This window comes from Erpetoichthys calabaricus, chromosome 5 (assembly GCF_900747795.2).
Source record: "Erpetoichthys calabaricus chromosome 5, fErpCal1.3, whole genome shotgun sequence".
In the NCBI taxonomy this organism is placed as follows: Eukaryota; Metazoa; Chordata; class Cladistia; order Polypteriformes; family Polypteridae; genus Erpetoichthys; species Erpetoichthys calabaricus.
In genome coordinates, this window is record NC_041398.2 from 169,399,526 (window position 1) to 169,424,435 (window position 24,910).

Here is a 24,910-nt window from a genome sequence, read left to right on the forward strand (position 1 = left end):
TATGTTAGTATAAGAAATTACCAAGTGCCAGAGGCCAAGAGGTACATACTTACTTTCACTGCTATGCAAATCATCAGTAAATGCACAGAAACTAACATTTAACAGCCATATAATCCTAGCCAGATGTTCACACACATACATACAAATATATATACATTTTCAAGCCTTCCTAATTCAATATATCATCACAGGGGCCAATTCAAAGAAAATCAGTAGTAGGGATATTAATGTTGATAGGGAGCTTTGTTAAATAATACACTCCTCAAATGTGTTGTTATGTCTCCTACCTTAATCATAGAGTGAGTTGCTTGTCAACTATTCCTTCACTAGTTGTGAAGGCACTGAAATCTACTGCTTTTTTATGGCTACATCAAAACCATTTATATTCTAGTGAGCAGCCGAGGCGCTAAAGAACACAAGAAAAAGTTTTAACCACAACAGGATATGCAGCATTTTCTTGCTCAGCATTTCCTAACCACCAACTATGTTCAAAATAAAAATATACCAAAATTTTAGAAGTCTGCTTTCAACGATACTTGCTGGCAACATTTTCTTTGTAAATTTCATTGCTTAAAAGATAAAATGCTTCTCTATAATGGATGGAATTTTACTTTTAACCAGCTACCATTTGTTCCCTAGTGCTCTGGCTGAATGTTTTTCAGGAGTAAAAGATGATATCCACCACTGCGATATTTTTTGTTAATATAATGTATTGGAAGCTTCTTTTATTTTGAATAATCTATGTTTGAGTAACAATGTACTGCATTAGTCTGCCAAAGTTACACTACATATGAGGTGGTTAACTGGATAGTTGTATTTTGTCAATAATGTATTAAATAAGAACCTTTGCATCCTCTGTTGCATTATTAAATGTAGAGACTGTAATAGTATCATTCTCATTTGAAATGTTATGATACCCAGGGCATTATGTATATAGCGAGGTCTTCAGTGTACAGTATATCATTCCAGAAAAATGTTATGTGGTGTTTTTAAAAGTGCAACATGCTGTTTTGAAAGGGAAAGCATAATGAATACCATAAGCAACCTTGGATGCCTATTATGAAAATGTGGAGCAATGAACACCCTGCTTTAAAAGATAGGAGGAGTTTGTCTTGTAGCAGCAAAAGATATTATAGGTGAGAAGAAAGTGTCAGTGTTACTCACTGTTTTGGCATAAAAAAACGTGTGGATTGCTTTGTAGGCTAATTGCATCAGAGAAGTTAGATAAGAAATGCTATGTTGATATTATGCAGCACATTTCTCCAAAATTCTGGTTGTCACAGAGCTGTTCTGTTTTCACACAAGGAACCAGGAAGGGGGGTGGGGGGCAGTGGTTTACTACTTGACTGTGCAAGTTTGGAGGATATCTGCAGGATGTCAATGTCAACTTTATTTATATAGCACATTTAAAACAATATCGGAATGCTGTGGCCAAAGTGCTTTACAATAATAGAATTAAAGAAAAACATACAATTAACATGAAAAACATAAATAGAAATAAAATAAATGAACATAAATAAAATAAATAATACACAGAAGTAATGTTACATAATCACAATGAGGAAACCATCAGTATTACTGAAGGTCACAGAATGCAAGTGAATAGAAATGAGTCTTTAATCTTGTTTTAAATAGTTCAATTGTAGATGACTCCTTTACGTAATGACGTAAAATGTTCCACAGGCGAGGAGCAGCAACTGCAAAAGCTGCTGTCCCCCTTAGTCTTACACTTGGTACGAGGGACAACAAGAGACAACTGACCAAAAGATCTAAGCACTCTGGATGGCTGGTGTAAAACACATAATTCAGATAAATAGGCAGGAGCAAGCCCATGTAAACATTTAAAAACAAGCAACAAGATTTTAAAATCAATTCAAAAACTGCCAGGCAGCCAGTGTAAAGAAGCTAATATTGGAGAAACAGAGTCATACTTTCTTGCCCCAACCAGAAAGGGAGTGGCAGCATTCTGGACCAACTGTAACCCGTGTATCAGGGATTTGCTAATCCCAGAATACAGCGAGTTGCAGTAATCAAGGTGAGAAAAGATAAAAGCATGAGTAGTTTTCTCAAGATCCCTAGAAGATCCTTTGATCTTACCTAATAGACAAAGCTGGAAAAAGCAACTCTTGACTACAGAATTCAGTTGTTTCTCAAAAGAGAGGTTATTGTCAAAGATAACACCTAGATTGCGGACTTGAGGTTTGCAAAAGACAGAGAAAGAGCCGAGAAGTCCAAGACCAATTTCGGCTTTAGCTGATGGACCCACTATAAGCAGCTCTGTTTTATTTTGATTCAGATCAAGAAAATTATTAGCCATCCAGGATTTTAATTCAGAAAGACAGTTGTGCAGTTGATTTATTGCAGAGTTGCAGATGGGAATATAAACCTGTGCATCATCAGCATAGCAGTGAAAAGAAATGTTAAATTTCCTAAAAATAGCTCCAATAGGGTGAAGGTATATAGAGAATAAGATAGGACCCAAAATGGAACCCTGAGGAACACCACATTTAAGAGGAGCAGTAGATGAAAAAGAGGAATTTAAAGTCACTGAAAAGTGTCTACCAGTTAGATATGACCTGAACCAGTTAAGAGCAGCCCCTTTAAGCCCAACAAGATGTTCAAGCCGCAACAGCAATATCTCGTGGTCAATAGTATCAAAGGCAGCAGTCATGTCCAGGAGGACAATGACCACAGCTCCACCTGAGTCAGTAATGTCATTGAATACTTTAAGGAGGGCCTTCTCAACACCATGATAACGCCTAAAGCCAGATTGGTAGATCTCAAATAAATTATTGGAGTTAAGGTGATCAACCAATTGATTATAAATAATTCTTTCTAATATTTTAGCCAGAAATGGTAATTGGGAAATCGGGCAAAAATTGGCTAAAACTTCAGGATCTAATTCTGCCTTTTTTAGACAGGGACACACTGCAGCATGATTAAAAAATGAGGGCACAACCCCCGCACTATTAGAATCATTGATAATGGCTAGTAAAGAAGGGCCCAAAACATCAAAGGCTTCCGCTAAGAGGCGTGGTGGTACAATATCAAGAGGACTAGGAGCTGGTTTAAGGGTGTCAATAGTTCTTTTTAGCTGTGAAAGTGAGACAGAATCAAAAGATTCAAATACAATACCATGATTAACAGTAGGAAGTTCATAGTCGGTTGGAACAATACCACAGCAAATTTTATCAATTTTACTGACAAAGGATGAAAGAAACTGCTCACATGAAAGAACACTGCTATTTAATCCCATCACAGAAAGAGGGTGAATGGCCACATTAATTGAACTAAATAAGACCCTAGGATTCTTAGAATGACGGAAACTAAATCAGTGAAGAAATAAATCATGTTTAGATTTCTTAACTGCAACCTGGAATTTGAATAGAGAAGTCCTAAAAATCTGTTTAGAAACAATCAGTCCATCAGGATGCACTATGCGCCAGATCTGCGTAGGATTAGGAAACAAAGTTACACAAATGTACCTGATAATTGAAGTTAACACTTATTTCTAAGAAAGCAGTGATGACAGTGGCACTGGACTCCCAGCAACACAGCAGATTGTAAAAAGTAAACAATATTTCAGTGCCCTCAAGTAAAGTCACAAACAAAACTAGATGCTGCGGTAAAGCAACTCATAAAGATGACTGCCAGTATACAGATCAGAACAGGAGTACATGTGGTAAGAAGGGAAACATTGGGTGTGTTCGCAAAGCCAAAAACATAGTGGTGAGAAAGAATAAAATGGGACAGAACCCTAAAGAAAATACATTAAAAGACTATGCTAAAAACAGATATGCTTACTATGTGAGGAAAGGTAAAATGGTTAGTGATCATTCAAATTCTGAGCTTACAGTCTATAATGTAACACACCCAAAAGAAATCTCATACCTCACTGTAAAGCCACAAATTGATGAACTCCATGAGAAACAGAGCTAGATATTCGCAAAGCAATTTCTTAAATTTCAAGACTTATAAGGCAATGATTAACTATTTTTATACGATTAACTAATTCTTTGTTAGTCAGATGTTATTTTGACAACAGACGTGGGAGAAGCTCTGTGTCTAAAATTACAGCACTTGAAATGTATTTAAGATGAATGCTAGGTAAAGCAAAACAAGACAGGATAAGAAATAAAGCAATCTGTGAAGAATTGGAAATGCAAACCACTCATGGAAGCCATAGAAATAAAATAGCTATAGTGGTATGAGAATATAATAAGGATGAGTGAAACAAGGTGCCCCAAAAGGTGTTTGAAATGTAGAGTGAAGAAAAAAAAGACGGGAGGATTTCTAGAAGGATATGGGAAGAAAATGTCAAAGAAGCAGAGAGAAAGAGAAGGATGACCTTAGAACAGGTGAAAATCCTGGCCAAAGACAGGTATAATGAAGTAAGTAAGCATTAACCTCTCTCACTGAAATCAACTACACAATCAAATCAAATGTACAAATACAGATGACCTTTATTGACTACTTTTAAGTATTGTCTTTGGAACAAGAAGTACTATTAGTCAGCACCACTGAAGGCCATCAGGAGATGTGGCATGATCTAAATTTGTTAACATTACTGGAAATATAGCTAAATGAATCAAAGCAACATACTTTGTTAATAATAATTCTTTCTTAATAAGTCCAGTGAACAGACTGGAGAGCAAGTTTCTTAATGTGAGGGACTGTTGAGCTATTGATTCATCTAAGTCTAACAGTACTAATGAAAGCAGACCATTTTAGTTTTATTTGATCTTTCATATGAATAGTTTAGATGGTCTGTGTGACTCACGTTTTGTGTTGCCATGTCCTCCCATCATTTTTGTGGATTCTCTCTGGCACTCCAATTTTCTGCTATTCAAAATTGTCCAGTCTGTGTTGCTCTTGCCATGAGCCTGACGAGCCTGCCAGGATTGTCTCCAGGTCTCCACAGCCATTAGATATGTATTGGAATTAGTGGGTTCATTAAATGGATGGATAGAGACAACTTCATAATTTATGCACATAACTATCACGAAAAATGCAGCTGACTCTTTTAATTCACAGGTTTACGATTTGTGCAGTAACTATGTTTTGAATTGTGAAACTGTATGTTGTGTTTGGTAAAATATGAGAGCTTTTCTATCACAATCATGTAAAATCTTGGATGTACACCATAATCTGGAGTCTTATGTTAAGTCAAATTAGAATTTTTAACTAAAACAAAATAACATGTTATTTAGAGTTGATTTAGACATCAAGTATGGCTGTTCAATAATGTGTAATGAAATAATAACAGGACAACATGAAGGCACAGAAGTTACTGTTGCAATTTACAGTTCTTGGACCCTGGCTAAATTCTCAGCTAGGGCTGGTGAACTTCTGTGTGGAATTTGAATGTTTTTTCTTGTTTGTCTGCAGTCCCTCCTCCTTATACAGTATACAGCTAAGTTGTTTGTGGAAAGCATTAATTGGCCTGTATATACATGTACTTGTGCTGCAATTGTTTGATTGCTAGAGTTAGTTCCTTACTATTTTGTATCTGATACTGCCAGTTTAGTCTCCTGCGCCAAGTGACCCTTTACTAGATATTGTTTCAGAAAATTGATGGGTATATACACAGATGGAATTAAAGTGAAAACGTCAGCCTAAAATATGCAGTAGATTAAATTCACAAGGATATTAAATCAAGGACAATAGCCATCCCATTTCAGTACCTGTAATCCTGTTCAAGGTCATTTAGACTGTGTGCTAGTTATCAAATCTTTGGCACCTTAAATGACTATACAAGTTAAATATACTTAAACTTTTGAAAGCAGTTCTTCTCTTTATTAAACACTGTAAAGTCAAATGTAGTTTAAATCGGTTTACAGAAAACTTTAAAGATCTGGCATCCTACTGAGGGAGAATTCCAGCTGTTGTAAAGAAATTGGATCAATGAAATGTATTTATCCAACATCAAATCTTTTCAACTAATTAACATGATTTATTTATAGTATATATTTTAAATAATTTTTGAGAACTATCCATAAAAAAGACATTTATTTATCAGGACAAAGTTTTACTTTAGGCCAGGCAAAAATATACAGACAGTATTACTGCTCAAGAATTTCCTAACCAATAAATTCTAATTCTGGATTTTGACGTAAAATGCAGTAGTCACAGTAAAAAAAAAAAAAAAATCCAGATTTTATACTGACATGGAACCTGGATTAAACAATGATGGCACTTTACAGTAAATTATTGCTATGCAGGTCTATTGTCACACATATACAGTTAGGTCCATAAATATTTGGACAGAAACAACTTTTTTTCCAATTTTGCTTCTGTACATTACCACAATGGATTATAAATGAAACAACTCAGATGCAGTTGAAGTGCAGACTTTCAGCTTTAATTCAGTGGGGTGAACAAACGATTGCATAAAAATGTGAGGCAACTAAAGCATTTTTTAACACAATCCCTTCATTTCAGGGGCTCAAAAGTAATTGGACAAATTAAATAACTGGAAATAAAATGTTCATTTCTAATGCTTGGTTGAAAACCCTTTGTGGCAATGACAGCCTGAAGTCTTGAACTCATGGACATCACCAGATGCTGGGTTTCCTCCTTTTTAATGCTCTGCCAGGCCTTTACTGCAGTGGCTTTCAGTTGCTGTTTGTTTGTGGGCCTTTCTGTCCGAAGTTTAGCCTTCAACAAGTGAAATGCATGCTCAATTGGATTAAGATCAGGTGACTGACTTGGTCATTCAAGAATTTTCCACTTCTTTGCTTTAATAAACTTCTGGGTTGCTTTGGCTGTATGTTTTGGGTCATTGTTCATCTGCATCATGAAACACCGCCCAATCAATTTGACTGCATTTAGCTGGATTTGAGCAGACAGTATGTCTCTGAACACCTCAGAATTCATTCGGCTGCTTCTGTCCTGTGTCACATCATCAATAAACACTATTGTCCCAGTGCCACTGGCAGCCATGGACGCCCAAGCCATCACACTGCCTCCACCGTGTTTTACAGATGATATGGTATGCTTTGGATAATGAGCTGTTCCACGCCTTCTCCATACTTTTTTCTTGCCATCATTCTGGTAGAGGTTGACCTTGGTTTCATCTGTCCAAAGAATGTTTTTCCAGAACTGTGCTGACTTTTTTAGGTGTTCTTTAGCAAAGTCCAATCTAGCCTTTCTATTCTTGAGTCTTATGAGTGGCTTGCACCTTCTGTATTTACTTTCATGCAGTCTTCTCTTTATGGTAGACTTGGATATCGATACGCTTACCCCCTGGAGAGTGTTGTTCACTTGGTTGGCTATTGTGAAGGGGTTTCTCTTCACCATGGAAATGATTCTGCGATCATCCACCACTGTTGTCTTCCGTGGACGTCCAGGTCTTTTTGCGTTGCTGAGCTCACCAGTGCTTGCTTTTTTCTCAGGATGTACCAAACTGTAGATTTTGCCACTCATAATATTGTAGCAATTTCGTGGATGGGTTTTTTCTGTTTTTGCAGCTTAAGGATGGCTTCTTTCACCTGCATGGAGAGGTCCTTTGACTGCATGTTGTCTGTTCACAGCAAAATCTTCCACATGCAAGCACCACACCTCAAATCAACTCCAGGGGCCTCATGCATAAACGGTGCGTACGCACAAAAATGTTGCGTACGAAAGTTTCCACGCTCAGATCGCGATGTATAAAACCTAAACTTGACGTAAAGCCACGCACATTTCCACGGTACCTCATACCCTGGCGTACGCAATTTCTCCACTTGGTTTTGTAGACTGGCGGCACCCAGCGTCAAAGCAGTGCTACTGTTCCTGTGTGGTCACCCTTTCTTTCTTAGATCCACATTCCTGACACGGCTTTAAAATACACTGAAACTAACTGCATATTGTTTATTAGTGTAATGCATCTGATTGTACAGTAATTAACCTGCAGCAATATAATGGTCCAGGGAATAGCCATAGTATTCCAAATACCATAACTGCTTTAGCGTTGTTACTCTCACTACATCATCTTCTTCTTTCAGCTGCTCCCGTTAAGGGTTGCCACAGCAGATCGTCTTTTTCCATATTACTCTCACTGCACCACTCGGAGTATTTATATCACTGTATCTGAGTGGGGAATCACATCAGCAGCTGATTGGAAAGAGAATTATCGGTATACAGCATGAAGCAGACGCTGCCTCAGCCACGGCAAAACGCTTCAGAGACTTTCCTGTACGGACTTCGTGGTTTAGAAAAAGTTTCATCCCAAGAATTATAAACGCACTCAATCAGTCCATCAAGTGCTCCTTGTAGAACTGTTTGTACTTATAAGTACAATTACGTCATTGTAAACTTGCACTACAGTTATAATATTGCACAACCTGCGCCACTTTATAAAGTGCATATTTACATATGATGACGATATCATTTTTAAGATGAAATGCAGCAAAATATGTTGATTATATTATACAGATAAAACTAACTTCATTTAAATAATCTGTATTGTTAATAATTAAACATGTGAGGACACAGTGCCGCAGCGCTAGCTAGTTCAGGGATTGTTCCTGCATTGCGTTGTATTCTTGCTGGTGCTGACGCGACACTGGAAGGATAGACGGATGGAATAATTAAACATGTACTATGAAGATATTTCAATGTTCCTTAAAAGTTTTGAAGAATCGGCGTTCTAAGCTTACAAATGGCTTCAGGTCTATTACATAGGTGATTGTGTGGCGATTGGGTATTTGGAAAAAGAAAAGTAAGGACAGGAATTGGAGGTTAGTACATTTGGAAGAGACAGTACTTCTGTAATAAATTATTTCATTGAAGGTCACGCATGGCGCAGCAAGCCTCTTGCGTGAGACATGAAATAGCACTGCACCACTGTGTTCCCATGTTTAATAACATGCTTTCATTCCTATCATCATGAAAAACATATCACATATACATCTCAGTATTTTAATTATTCAGAGAGCTGTAATATCACTAATGTAATGGATTATGTGTCCTGTCGGAGAAAGAGAAAGCCCGTTTAAGAAGCAGGTAGTGATTCATACACATAGAGCACATAGAAGATCAAATACAGAACAAAGCATTTAACATGCTACTTTAGTTACAATGGGATTTAAGAAACTAGTAAATTAAACGATTTTAAGATGAAGTTTATGATGTTCTACTTTAATGGCAAAATAAACTACATGATTAAAGTGGAAATTTCGAGATTAAAGTTGACATTTCGTGCTTTTTTCCCCAATATTTCCCTAAATATATTCCCTATTTTTTTGTTTGTACCCTAATAAGCTTTCATATGACACTCAGACGGTGGGCTACGACTCGCCTTTTCACGGCAACTTTGATATGTGATTTCTTTTTTATTTCGGGCACTGTGCGACTTTGTGAACTTGAGCTTTCGAGTTTCTCCGACACTCTGACACTCGATCATCTTCCTTTTGTTGATTACACCAGTGTTTAAACCAACAAATAGTACGTTTTTCCTTTGCCTCCACTTGGTATTCGCTGAAATTCTTATATTTTCCCCCGTGCTTTTCCCATTGTCTTTTCACAGAAGGCTGAGCTTAAGGGCTATTTATATTGATTTGCATATTCAAAGAGGCATAATTCTGGGAGGAGTTGGGGCGGGACAGAAGGCGCGTGCACGCGAGTTACTTTCCACGCTGATCGGGATTTATGTAGCGGAAGAACGTGGAAGTTTGCATATGCACTTTCCCGCTTTTGTGCTTACGCCATGTTATAGTGTGAGTTCTACGCACGGCGTTATACATGAGGCCCCAGGCCTTTTATCTGCTTAATTGATAATGACATAATGACGGACTTGCCCACACCTGCCCATGAAATAGCCTTTGAGTCAATTGTCCAAGTACTTTTGAGCCCCTGAAATGAAGGGATTGTGTTATAAAAATGCTTTAGTTGCCTCACATTTTTATGCAATTGTTTTGTTCACCCCACTGAATTAAAGCTGAAAGTCTGCACTTCAACTGCATCTGAGTTGTTTCATTTAAAATTCATTGTGGTAATGTACAGAACCAATATTGGAAAAAAGTTGTCTCTGTCCAAATATTTATGGACCTAACTGTAGTTTTGTAGTTTAATAGACAAAATATATTTTCATTGCAAATATACATCCATAAATCCTGAGATTAACTTAAATCCAATTCAGTGCCATCATGGGGGGGTAGGGACAAAGCCCATACTAACAACCATGTACAGCCAGCCTATTCAAAATGACAGCCCATAGGCCATATGCAGCCCAGAAGCAATCTTCGAGTGGCCCAGCCCATTGACCCACCAGAAATGTAGAGAGAAAATGAGAAAAACACATTTCACAAGTGTTCAGAAATTCCTACAGTAGTAGAGACCATGAATGCAATACTCTGTATACCCTAGCAACATTCAACCCACAATTGCAGCGCATCGTTGTGTATCCAACAAGTATTGGTAGTTGTCTGTGATACTGTGACAACCTGCCAAAGTAGCTGCTTCTCTGGGGGAATTTCTTCCTGCTTTTTTACCATCCGCTCTCCTCTCACCCTGATCCTGTCACTCAGCTCTCTCTAGGGAGGTGTCCTGAGCCCTCACAAAATGTCCCCCTCCCCAAGACTCCATCATCCAGAGCCCATGCAGTAGCATGACATGTCACGATATCAACACACATGTGGTGATTTGAAACAGACCTATGTTCCCTCAGTGTGCCATAGACGTATTCATGTGTGTTAGTTACTGTTATCACTTGTTACAGGTTGTGCACAGAGAGCTTTGATTTTTTTTTTTTTTTTTTTTTTAAATCTGTTAAATGCACTTTGTGACATAACTGGGTCATTTACATTTATTATTTCAAAAGTGGAAAACAAGTATTGCTACTACCTCAGATTCTGTTCAGTTATAGCTTTTTTATTAATTGTTTATATGTCTTTTCATGTGCCTGTGTCAGATGTGACCAAATTTAAAAAGGAAAGAATAAATAAAAATGACTTGTTTTTCAATACATTCATTTGTGTTGGTTTAAATTTTGTCATTACCTTCTGCTAAAAATGTCTGACCCAGCTAAATTTCTTGGTTTGAAAATCTAGCCCTGGTATATAATATTCATTAGTGCATTTAAAGAAATATTTAGTCAATCATTTAGTCTCGGTTTCATATATTATATTTTTGCTAAATCACACACTACAAAGTTTTTACATATAACTAACAAGATTACATTATCATATCAAATATACAAAGCGATTGGTTAAAAAAAAAAAGACTACACTGAACCAGAAAAGTTGGGACAGTATAGAAAATGCAAAAATGCAGTAATTCTTAAATTTATTTTGACTTTCACTTGGACATGTGCAGAGGAGAGATGCAGGGTATATTGGGAAAAGGATGCTAAGAATAGAGCTGTCAGGTAAGAGGAAAAGAGGAAGTCCTAAGAGAAGGTTTATGGATGTGGTGAGAGAAGAATTGCAGGTAATGGGTGTGACAGATCAAGATGTAGCGAACAGGAAGATATGGGAAAAAATTATCCGCTGTGGCAACCCCTAATGGGAGCAGCCGAAAGAAGAAGATGATTTTGACTTTCACTTCATTGCAGACAGTATGAACTCGAGATATTTCTTGTTTTTTCTGGTCAGCTTTATTTCATTTGTTAATATACATCCATTCCTGCATTTCAGGCCTGCAATACATTCCAAACAAATTTGGAACTGTAAAGCTTTCACCACTTTGTAATGTTGCCATTCCTTCTCACAACTCTTAAAAGATGTTTTGGCACCGAGGATACAAAGTGAAACATTTCAGGTGTTATTTTGTCCCATTCTTCTCGCAAACACATTTTAAGGTGTGCAACAGTACAATGTCATCACTGTCGCATTTTTCATTTCAAAACTCTCCACACATTCTCTATTGGTGACAGGTCGGGACTGTAGGTGGCTCAGTCCAGTACACGTGTCCTCTTCTTCCGTAGTCATGCCTTTGTAATGTGTGCAGAATGTGGTCTTACAGTATCTTGTTGAAAAATGTACGGACATCCCTGGAAAAGATGTTGTCTTGAAGGTGGCACATGTTCCTCTAAAATCTCAGTGTTCTTTTCTGTATTAATGATGCCATCAGAGAAGTAGGGCACTGACACAACCCCATACCATGATACACCCTGGGTTTTGGACTTGTTGCTGATGACAGTCTGGATGGTCCTTTTTGTCTTTGGCAGACAGCATCCTTTTCTTCCAAAAAAAAAAATTCTGGAATACCGATTTGTCTAACCACAATACATGTTTCCACTTTGTGATGGTCTATTCCAGCTACGGCCAAGCCCAGAGAAGTAAATGCTGCTTCTGGCCATGGTTAACATAAAGGCTTCTTTTTTGCACAGTATAGTTTTAAGTGGCACTTGTGAATATAACTCTGTATTGAAGTGTTTGACAAAGGTTTGCCAAACTAATGCCTTGGCCTTGTGGTTATATCAGCGATTGATGAGTGATGGTTCTTGATGCAGTGCCGCCTGAGGGATTGGAGATCACGGGTGTTCAGCTTAGGCTTGCATCCTTGTCCTTTACGTACTGGAATTCTTCTTACTTGAATTGTTTAATGATATTATGCAATGTAGAGGGAGAAATATGAAAATCCCTTCCAATATTTCTTTGAGGAACATTGTTTTTAAACATTTCAATAATTTTCTCACAAACTGGAGATCCCCTGCTTATGTTTGCTCCTCAAAGACACAGCCTTTTGTGGATACTCTTTTTGTACCAAATCATGATTCCAATCACTTGTTGGCATCACCTGTTTCAAATCACATCACTATTTAAGTATTTAGCAGTGTTAGTGGCCCTAATTTGCACCATCCCAACTATTTTTGGAGTGTGTTGCAGGCCTGAAATGCAGAAGTTGATGTTTATTAACTTGAAATACCTTGGATTCATACTTTCTGCAATGAAATAAAAGTTAAAATAAATTTAAGAATTACTGCTTTTTTTTTGCATTTTCCATCCTGTTACACCTTTTACTGATTTGGAGCTTGAAAATTGAATTGTAGATTCAATATAATTATAGTGTAAACTTTAAGAAAGGGTATATGGAGAAAATGAAATGGCAAAGACGATCTACAAGTCTCTGACTTAAACTTTAAAGCTGAACAATATCTATACACTTCTGTCATATCATCCCTGTCCATCGATCTCTTTTCGCTGTTACGTTATTTCACCAATAATTTCTGTTTGTTAGCGCTAATGCGATCTTTACTAACAATTTTTTGAGACATTCAAATTTTAGTACTTGTATAATCTCTAACCTGCTCTGCATATGTATTGCACCAATGTTTGCCAACATTTTTGAACCTCTTTACGATGTTCTACTTTGTCTTCTACTCTGTCTTTTATTTCCGCCCCCTCAAAAATTTATAAGAGCTGAGAGCACAAGAACTGCGTCTGACAATAGCATTCACACGAATGAGAGGTGTGTGGGCGTGGTTAAATCTCTTGGCACAAAGTCTCATCTCACTGGACTTGAAATTATCTTTTTGAAAAAGTCTCGTCTCGTCCCAGGATTTTTTTATATAATAGAGAGACACTGTTACTATTTACGAACTGCTCCTTCCTTGAACTATACCTTGAACTGTTCCTGGCTCCTTTTCTTCTAAAGCTGCCCTTTATTTCAGTTGCTATTTTGTAGGCATTTTCTATTTCAAAATAAAATAGGGAAAAGTGTAGACTAAACTATGCACAGGAAATGAGGCAAGAAGAAGACAAGCATTGTGTTACTACATGTATCTGTTGCTTACTGCTGTAATGACATGCTACAGTATAAAAAATATATATTTGGAAAGCAGAAAGGAACATTATGCATAAAATAATTAAAACAGTTTAACAAAAATGATATTTCTCATTACCTCTAATACAATCTGCTCCATAATAAGGTTAAATATTCTGTTTGTTTGCTCCTCTTGTAGAACTCTGTCAATGGGCTGCTTCTTTTTCCAAGAACTTAGTAAAAGTAAAATGTCAAGAAAAAATAATTCCAAAAGCTGAGCTTCTCAAGAAACTCATTTCATCAAATATTACCCTCTTATTTCTCAAAAGGCTTCCAAAAATTGTACACTTTTTATTTGATGTATTTGGTTTATAAACTGTTCTGGTTACATTAACAAGTGACATGCATTATTCATTATTTGTCTTGTACATAAATAATGCAATCTATCATTTTACTGCTATATGTAGCAAATAAATTATTTTATCTGCCTTTTCATAATATTTTTTTCTAAAAATTATTTTATATTGGTAATTCAGGACTTCTGTATGTTGTAGTAAAAAAAGAAACATATTTTGGAAAGTTTGGAAAATTAACCGACAAACTGTAAGGCAATAAAGGAAGAAACAAAATGTATACTGCATATGTATACATCATAGGTAAAACAGGGAGACAGCCAGCAGACCATTTCAGTAAGCACATCTGAGTCGATAAAAGACGTTACACTTCACATCCTTTGATCACATTCAAACTTATATCTCTGTGTTCTTTTGCATGGCTTCAATTTCACTTTTCAAAGTGAAACAAAAGAAGCCAAGCAGAGGCGGCCTTAGGGCTGTGCAGGGCCAATTACATTAAACACTGTTACCGGTATGTGTGGACTGTATAAACTTTAAATTAAAAAAAAATAATGTTAACATACACAGGATATTCTCATTACAATATTCAGCTAAATTTTTGCAAGATAACACGCAGACTTTATCAAAATATAATTATATAATCTATTAAAAAAGTGCAATTCATAATTCATGACAATACCATCATTTAGAGCGAAATGCAATGTGGTGTCATGCGGAAATTAGCAGGGCCTCTTCTAGAAAAGTACCCAAATTGCAAGTATACTCTGAGTCTCGATATGCAGTATGTCATAGTCATAATTCACACTGATGTTATGTCAGCCAGTTACCATTAGCAAAACATGTTTTTGTGCATTAATATTCTGACATGTTTATGGCCTACAAATAAAATGTGAGTTTCAGTGTTTTGACAGGAAGTGTGAAATTAACGTAGAGGTATCATCATGAAATCTTACTGGTTTCCAGGTTCAGAGACAAAAATCCACTTTTCTTGTCTTCTGACTGGAAAAGTCATTGATGACATCTTCGTAGTCTAATCTGGATGCAAGGTGTTTTTCTATAGACAGGAGAAGCCAACCCAGCGACTAATGGGCTATACCTATTTTAGGAAGGGATTATACTGGCGACCCTTTTCAGGCGATGAAAGTGGACTATGGAATGTTTTCAAAGATGTACATGTAGGGAATTTGACCTAAAAGAGGGATTTTAAAAGGGTTCTTCTTAGAAGCATCTCAAATATATTATATTATATATATATATATATATATATATATATATAGGAGAATATAACTTGACAAATCTGCTCGAATGGGACACACAGACCTCAAAAGAGGGGGCCCCTTAGGTGCGGGGCCTGGGACAGTCACTCCACTTGTCACACCCAAACGCCGCTCTTGAAGATAAACTCTTTCTCAGCCTGGGATCACATATTTCTCTAGATCTTAATGGAAGACTAATTATTTAATCTCTCCCTTCATCTTTTCCAATAATGGCATTTTCTCACCTCCTCTTACCTTTTTCTTTTTTAATTTGCCCTGGCTTTGTTCCCTCCTATTACCTTTACATTTACCCACCTTCTGAAGGCGACACACAGACCTCAAAAGAGGGGGCCCCTTAGGTGCGGGGCCTGGGACAGTCACTCCACTTGTCACACCCAAACGCCGCTCTTGAAGATAAACTCTTTCTCAGCCTGGGATCACATATTTCTCTAGATCTTAATGGAAGACTAATTATTTAATCTCTCCCTTCATCTTTTCCAATAATGGCATTTTCTCACCTCCTCTTACCTTTTTCTTTTTTAATTTGCCCTGGCTTTGTTCCCTCCTATTACCTTTACATTTACCCACCTTCTGAAGGCTATACAGCTGAAACATGCGGTCTTTAAGGATTTAACAAAAACAATCAAGAGTGACCAATATTATATATATGCTGTATTGAACAGTTAGTTATTTCCTTAATTCAATATAAACTTTCTACACCTCCTTCTCCTGACCCAACTCCAGATCCCCTTAGGCAAAGGTGGGGAGCCTCTTTTCAGGGATGGTGTGGGAATACTTCCAGTGTCAATCTAATATAAACAAGAAACATTTCCAGGTCAGTCTAACTAAGCCCTGAGACTACCAAGTTACCAGCCTCAAGTCTGTCTGCTTTCTGGGTTGTCTGTCTAGACTACAATCCCCAGACATTCTTGCAGGAGATTGTGATACAGCAGCATACAAAGATTTTAGATTTTAGTCTACTTGGGAGGACTGACTGACTGATTACTATTTCCTGTGTCCTAACCTTAATTACACAGCAGCATCAGCAGACGGATGCTTCTAGATAGATAGATAGATAGATAGATAGATAGATAGATAGATAGATAGATGTGTATATTTCAACACTCATTTATTGGACCTTATTTTAAAAAATTAAACCCTCATTTTTATTTACATTAGAACCCCACTTATACGAGGTAATGTGGACCAATCCTACCTTGGATAACTGAAAACTTTTAAAATTGATACAATTGATGGCCACAGCCATTTTGGTTTAGAAATTACAGATATTAAAGATTTTGTCAATTTCTGTGGTACAGCATCACTTTTTTCTTATCTTAATGGATTTAATGTCATACAAAAATAAATAAAAATACACATTCACACTTATTTTTGTGCTACATCAATTATTATACATCTAATTTGTACAAAAGTTTTAAAGATAAAATGTGTATTGCTGTAGTTACATTTTAATATGAATGGTTTGTCCTACACTGAAGTAAAAAATAAAATAAGGTAAAAAAACAAGGTTAAAAGTTTAGTATTTACCTGCTCATTACAGCATTCACAGCAAAGCTTTTATGAATTATAAGAACAGTAGGGTATTATACAGATAATGTGGAATCATTGCTAACTGAGGCACAGATAATCAGGGTTCTGCTTTACTACATTAACTTATAGTTTAATCATATTTAACATTTTGCCATGCATGGGTGTCAGAGGATCACCTTCCAGACTCTGCTAAGGTGTGTAATGTAGTACCACCCCGGAGACAAGAATCATGTTGTTTCTGCAGCACCGAAAATCCACCCCATGAGGGTACAACATTCCAAAGGCCCACCCCTGTGGACTGGGACAGTATAGAACCAAGACGATTCTAGAGGAGGACATCTCATTTCAGGGAGAAGCCTCCACACGTTGCAACTCCTTATGACTGACTCACTCAGACAAGACCTTTATTTACAGAGACTAGCTGGCTAAAATGGCATATTAGAAGCCTGTTTTCTGTTGTGCCACTGAGTGTTGTTTCTGTTCAGTTTTCTAGGACAATTGCATTAAACAAGGTACCCGGTTGGTACCCCAGCTTTCCTCTGGGACTCCAATAGTCCTTTTTATCACAATTTAAACACAGTACTCTAATCAACATAGTCTTTAAAACCTCTCCAGTCTAATCTTGAGGCCATGGACAAACCATTAACAATTTTTCACTCCTAAGCAAATTTAAATAAATTATTTCATTTCAGCTATTTAAAGGTTCATTTTGAATAGAGTCATCTCAGCTTTCATGATGTTTTCCTGACTTTCATTCATAATCTTATTAAATTTTTTCTTATGTTTTTTATAGCTATCATGCAGTAAATCATCTTTTTTTGTGATTTACTGCATCCTAAAAATACTTTCCCAGTTTTTCATTTATTTTTTCTTTTTTGTTATAGGTTCAAGATTGATGCACTGTACCACTTTCCCACATGACATAAGTTGCTTGTGCATTCTCTCTACACATTTCTCTTTAAGATCTCATTTAGCATAATGTTAAATGTCCTGAGTAACCTCATGTGCTTGCCAACCCCAGATTTTTGCTCATTTTTAAGCTCCATATTTTACTGTTTTTTTTGTTTCAATCATACTAGTTTTACTTATTTCATTTGCTTTTTAAAACAATCTAGCACATTATATATGGTTTGTCTCTCTAAAAGTAGTTAATATTATTTTACACCTTTCTTTCACCATACTGTATCAGATCCTTTTGTTTAGGTTACTATCAACTAGTTCACTTGCATTTTGAACTCTCCTTTTCAGAAATGTTCTCACTGTGTCAGACTGAAAAAGAATCTCCTATGCACAGCCCTTTTAAATAGATTCCATGGAACTTCTAAAGGACAGGGGTCTGGGTTCCAAAACCTCCGGCTTAGGCCATTCTTTGCTTGAGTAGGCTTTGTGTTTCAGATCATTGTTGAAATAAAGGGTGAAGCTCATCTTTAACTTTAGATTTGTGAGTTAGGGCAAAATGTGTCATACTAAAATATCTTGATGTTGGCAGCAATTATTTTCCCTTAGACCATAGAGCTCTGTTCCTCCTGAACAAAGGCAACCATAACACAATAATATCAACACAATACTTGACAGCAAGGGTGTAGCACAGAACTCTGGGTCCTATAGACAAGCAGTCTCTGTGGGCCCCTTCCTCTCGATCCATGTCTGTCACACGTTCTTTTCATTACAAGCTTTGAGGGCCCCCCAACCCAGTGGGCCCTGGGCAATCATAACCTTTTCCAAATCCCCTCACCACCCCCACTACGATATCAATTCTTCACAGTGTGAGTGGTTTTGATATTCCACCAAATATATCTTTTGCAATTAAGGCCAAAAAGTGTTACTTTTGCCTCTACAGACTATAAGACATGTCCCATTCTGTTCTTGAGAAACTGAATGTGTTTTTTTGCACAAACTAATACAGACATAATGATTTTTTTTTTTTGTAGAAAATTGCCTCCCCCTTGACACCCTATAAATTGCAGACTTTTCAATATCCCACGATTCTTTTGTTACCTCCTTGTTGTCAATTTTTGTCTCTGTACTATGCAAATAAGCAGCCTTTAGGGAAATCTTACAAAAACAGCAGAATGTATTTAGGGCTAAGCAGAATCCTTTAACTTAGATTTGCAGTATAATTATTTAAATCTAAAGATCACTGCAATCCCCATTACAGAAAGTGTACACACTTAGCAACTAAATTTTTTTAAAGGATCCATTTGTTTATGGACATGAGCAAAAAAAAATCATTTTTCTCATGCACACAAGATCTTTTTTGGGTGCTCAGGAGATCTTTTCCTGTGCATGTCTTCAATGTAGCCACATTCATGTAGGTGAAACAAGCCTCTAGAACATAGAATTCATTTCAAATGACGTTCAGAAATGAAGTACCAATGCCAGGTTACAAGCACACAAATGATGCCTTTATGAGAAAGACACAGCTTAAAATATAGGTCTATGAATTTCATTTTAACTTTCAGATAGGCTACACAAGTTACAGAAGAGATAACTTAATGTGCGCACAAGAAATAACTTTTTTTTTTTTGTTTCTGCTCATGTTCCTTTAGGGCAGTGGTCCCCAACCTTTTTGACAGCAAGGACCACTTTATTGGATGCAAATTTTTCCACGGACCGGTGGGGGGGGGGGGGGGGGGGGGGGGGTTTGGCTTGGGGGCTTCATTGGTTTGGGGGGGCAGTTTTATACACAATTTACATAACATTTCTATTATTATTAAAGTTATTAAGCAGTTCGCATACGTTTGCAATCTGAGATTTTTCTTCTTTTTTTGCATATAACAAAGACATATGCTTTACATTTGCCAATCCAACAGATTGCACATCACAAACATTAACACTGCAATCTTTTTTTCATGTCTACTGTTTCTATAGGAGGGTGACAATGAGTTAAATTCCAATGGATGTTTTTCAAATGTTGACAAGCAATAAGCAAAAAGAATCAATGAAAACCACAGACAACAAAAACAGCAAAAAAAAAAAAAAAAAAAAAAAAGTACGAGGAAAGTTCGAAGAAAGAGATTTTTTTACAATGTTTCTGTTTGGGGATCATTGTGCAAACGTGCACAACTGAGCTGCGACCACCGATCTAACTGCTCTGTGGATGATTCGTTCAAGCATTTCAAGGTCACTTCGTTGTAATGAAAGCATCTGTTGAATGTACTTCGTAGTAACGTGATTTCTATAGACTCATGTCATATGGGGAAACTGTCGGGACCATAAAAATATTTTTGTTGTAATAGTCTCTCACCTCGGTCTCTCTCCTCTCTCTGCACCGCTGCAAAGCCCCTCCCGCCAAGCGTTCTGAAAAGTCTGAGTGAGTCGCCGTTGCCGGCAGTTCTCTCGCGGCCCGGCTGTCAGACGGATGCGGACCGGTAGTGGGCCGCAGACCAGGGGTTGAGGACCCCTGCTTTAGGGGTTTAGGGTCTCTGTAGTTTTTCACTTAAAAATGTTTTTTTCAATAATTTATTAGAGGTGAAAAGGGTCTGACATGATTTCAGCCTTTACATGAAATACCTTACTTGTTCTAGATATTTCATGTCATGTTTTAAACTGAAAATTACAAAAGTGTATTTTTGAGAGAGAAATGATATTACATTTTTCACTAATATACTGCATATTTTACTATTTAGGGAAAGAACACCATAATAATGGGCATGCATTGTTTGATGGCATTGCTCAAAGCAGAAAACTCAATGTTTACAATTAGTGAAAATTAGATGGACATAAGCATTAATGTTTCAAAGTTTTTTCTGCACACAATAGGTAAAGTTTCTCTTTTTTCCATTTTAAAATAAAATTTACTTGTTTTGCACATTTTATTTTACTAAAGTAGCTTGTCTCTTTCTATACTTGGCATAGGCTAAATATGATGCATAGCTGACACCATGTATTTATGATGCAGTTCTTAAAATAATAAACAATGACTTTTACAATGAACAAGTCACTGTCCATGCATCTTCCTTGGGTTTTAAGTCTATGTGTTGCCTTGAATTATTTTCTGTTTCATTGGAAAGGAAGGAATACAATAAGAGATAAATAAACATTGTCCCTTATACAAGCATTTGGGCATTTTTTATGAGCTGTGTAGCATTGATAGCTGCTTTAGTGGACTGATTACACTACACTGACTATCAGCATGCTTAAGAGCTGTAACATTAAATTAGGTTGTAAACATATGTAAAGTGTTAATGGGATCTGACTTTAATAGTATAAAATTACATGAATCAGATTCAATAACTGAATTTCTTTTTTGTTTCTGAAGATATAAAATAGACAACCTTCACAACTTTGTACAGTATACTGATGTCTCTTGCAAAATCACACATTTTGGGTGAAAAAAAGCACACATTCATTTCCTTATACACCGCATTTCGTGTTTGAAACTTGTCTTTAATGTCAGTATAAAAGCAGCAAGCATCAATTCAAGTCTTCTTCACACTCCCAACTTAGGGCAAGTGTCTGGTAAATGCAAAGTATATTTGGAAATAATTATTTTCAAGCTCCCTTCTATCAGTCATTTAAAATAGATCAAATACATAAGTTCCTACCACTTTAAAATGTTACAGGGGCCTACTGTCTTATGTCAAGGAGGAAACACACAACAATTTATACCTGTGTAGTTTGCAAGTTTTTTCATATGAATAAATAACATAAGTAAGTATTTTAAACACATGCATAATAGCTTGTGCCACATGTTTAAGTGGTTTTGATGAATCTTCGCCAGACTCCTTTTTCCTGTTAGACATTCAGGTTAATTTACACTTTTTTTATATTTCACAGCTGGAAGACAAGGGTCTAGAATGGAAGCCAACCGACATGCACTTTAAAACAGCACAAATGAATCCAATAAATAAGTGGAAGAAAACTGCTGTATTTTAGTTTGCTATAAAAGGACCTGTTTTTCCATGTGAATACATTGTAATTTTCCCAGTTAAATATCCCATGGAATATACGGAAAGCACAGTATTACAATTGTTTTACATTTTTCAGTGTCACACATTATCATATAAAAAGGATTAAGAATTATATATGTTAGTATTATTATTAGTACTAAAAGTAGTTTAAAGTGTCTTATATCAGTGAATAATACTAATGCTTCACACAGTTCCACACTACTTTCTTCAAATCCTGGCTCAATTACTGTCTAAGGGTGTTTGTATGCCTTCCCTAAGTCTGTATGAGTTTTGTTCTGGAGCTCCAGTTTTACTCACATATCCCAAAATGGGTTGACCGGGAATTAAATAAGTAAGTTAGAAAATGAAAGTGTGGATGTAAATATGTAAAATAAATTGTGATATCATCCAAAAAATGCACATGCAAAACCATATCTAACATTAATGACGGTTAAATATTTAATTATGAGCATAAACCATTATACTGTTTTGCTGCTAACAGCTCTAAATTCCATGCCATGCTTTTAGCATTTCTGGACTATCCTGAAAATGTATTAACATATAATGCTCCTATCCTTGAACCTGAAAGAATTCATACAATTTTATTTTTACTTTGCCACTATTAAATATTTAATTTTACATATGATTTTTGTGTTGGCTAAACAGAAAAACAACAGTAACTATACAGTATAGCTGGTATGTTGTAGCCTAACTTCATAAAACATATTACAAGACTTTCAGAACTTCTGATTGTAATAATTTAAATAGTGCAAACTAATAGAGAATTTTGTTATAGGTAAATAGTAAATATTTACTTTGTGTGCAATGGTTAGTTTTCTTCCCCCATAATCCTCCATTTAAAAAGATCAGTACTTTTAACATTGAAGGATACAACATAGTGAAGTGATCTCTTGCTTCTGGCATATGAGGATTATCATCAGTTACTTCCTCCACTATTTCCCCTAGCAACTGATGAACCTGAAAAATACAAGATATCATTCTTGGATTAGAACATGGCCTTTTTAGAGTAAATCAGTTTTAAAATCATTATTTCATTTGGTCATTCTTGCTCACTAAAGGTTAAGATCTGGGGAGACAGCAGAGTCTGTGCCACCTTCCAGTATTCTGTTCCACTACATGCCATTCTAAATATCAGCCCTTTAATCAGTGTCACACTGGGGCATTTAAAGAAGCCTGTGTTGTACTGTGTAGCTATGTGTTTTTTTTAACAAGCTCATTCAGTCTTGAAACAAATTATATTTGTGCTTACTTAATAGCCAACTATATACTAGGCAGCACAAGCTGATAAAGAAATAAGAACCTTTTAAAAACACCTTAAAATTCAAATTGATAGAAGATAAAAGTTCAGTCTATTATAAGGAATGACAATCACCAGACAAATGAATCATATGCTGGATTGAAGAAAAAACATCTTTTATTGAATAATTTGACATAGAATAATCACTGTGTTACTAAATAAAAACTTCCCATTAAAACCTTTATGTATATGTTAATGGTGACAGTTTCAAAAGTAGGACAGTGTCTGGGCAGTTGTATACTGTACAAATGTCTGGTACAGTGGCATTTACACTCATTGACTACTATTATTAGTTACACCTACTTAATAGTGAATTCATTCCCCCATGTGGTTGCACAAAAGACTGAATTTAATAGGACATGACATCAACAAGGAGCTGAATGTACAGTACAGAGATCCTGGCTTAAGTCAACTTCAATGTGTCTCAGATTTGTTGAAAATAATTCGTTGATATATTTCTATTTGGAAGAGGAATGCCTATCGCAATGCAGATGCAAATCTGGATCAAAATGTAGTGACTTAGGAAGCCACTATACAGGTAGTCCCCAGGTTACAGACATCCGACCTACGACTTATGAACGAGAACGCAGCTGCGACGCATGCGCCTCAGTAACTGCCGCTCTGTCATCTTCGGCCTGGGGATGCTGCAAACGGTGGCTGGAGGGGGGCGATTTCGCTGCTCGCGCAGTGTAGTGTCCCTCGGGTGGATCCCGGAGGCGAGCGGTGACCCGTGGTCCATAGTCACTAGGGCCATAGCTATCACTCGTGTGCAGGACAATGGTTCACTGCCCGCCCACTACGCCGCTGCAGCTACTGCTCCTGACTAGACGCAGGCTGGATGGAGCGGAGGGGGACGTTTCACTGCCCGCCCAGCACACACGGCTGGTAATGTGGCAAGCGGTGACCCGGTTGTGGCTGAACGGGGCGGCGGGGGTAGCATTGTAGTGTGCCTCGGATGGCTGCCTGTTGAATTGGGGTTGGGCGATTCACCACCTGCCTTTGGCCGCACCGTGTTCGTTCTCGGTGGGCGGACACTGCAGAGAGCATACTGTAGTGGAAGTGACTGTGAGGTGGGCTGGTGATAACCCGCCCCTTGCCGCCCCCATTCAATCTCAATAGCAAGCCTGCTTGTACTGTTACACAAATAGCAGGAAGTTGTCTCTTGTCAGTACATCAGATGTGTTGATGGGTGCCTTCCTGCTGTGATAACGTGTACAGTGCTGTGCAGAAGAGCTCATCTTAACCTTTTGTCTTCACCCTTCAAGAATGTCTCTGAAACACAAATCTGATGCATGTGCTGGTGATACAGTAAAGAAGAGAAAAACCATCACCATTGAAAATAAAGTAGAAATAATAAAAAGGTCAGAGAGAGGTGAAACTCCATCATTCATTGGCAGAGCACTTGGTTACAGTCGGTCAACAATAGCATTTATTAAAATAATGTACCTGTTCCGACTTACATACAAATACAACTTAAGTACAAACCTACAGTCCCTATCTTGTACGTAACCCGGGGACTGCCTGTACCGTCATTTCCTAGAACCAATCCAACATTTTGTTTCCTTTCTGTTACAGAGCTGAAAAATCCCTTGGCTGTGGGTTATCAGCTGTTCTGCACCATCTGTGACAAGATATGAGAAGTTGTGTTTTCTGAAATGCCTCTTTTATTAACACTATTGACCTCAGTCATTGGATGACTTATGGTACAGTAGGTCCTTTCTTACTTTGCACAAGTCATGTCAGCCTGCTTTTATGAACTTTATGTTTATAATCACAGTAGTGTTGCTTGATTTGTGCTTTTTGGAATAATTAAATAGCATCTACACCTATAATGCCATCAACAATTTTGTT

General features: G+C 37.0%; 1 protein-coding gene across 2 annotated transcripts in view; it reads right to left on the bottom strand.

Annotated features, from left to right (window-relative positions):
* Positions 1–24,910, bottom strand: part of LOC114652678 (uncharacterized) — a 120,475-nt gene that overhangs the window by 53,343 nt on the left and 42,222 nt on the right. For both annotated transcript variants that reach the window (XM_028803011.2, XM_028803010.2), the window contains exons 8-9: positions 22,634–22,719; positions 13,826–13,919 (exon numbers count right to left, since the gene is read on the bottom strand). In XM_028803011.2, coding sequence (XP_028658844.2) covers positions 13,826–13,919; positions 22,634–22,719 — 180 coding nt within the window. The remainder of the gene's footprint in view (positions 1–13,825; positions 13,920–22,633; positions 22,720–24,910) is intronic.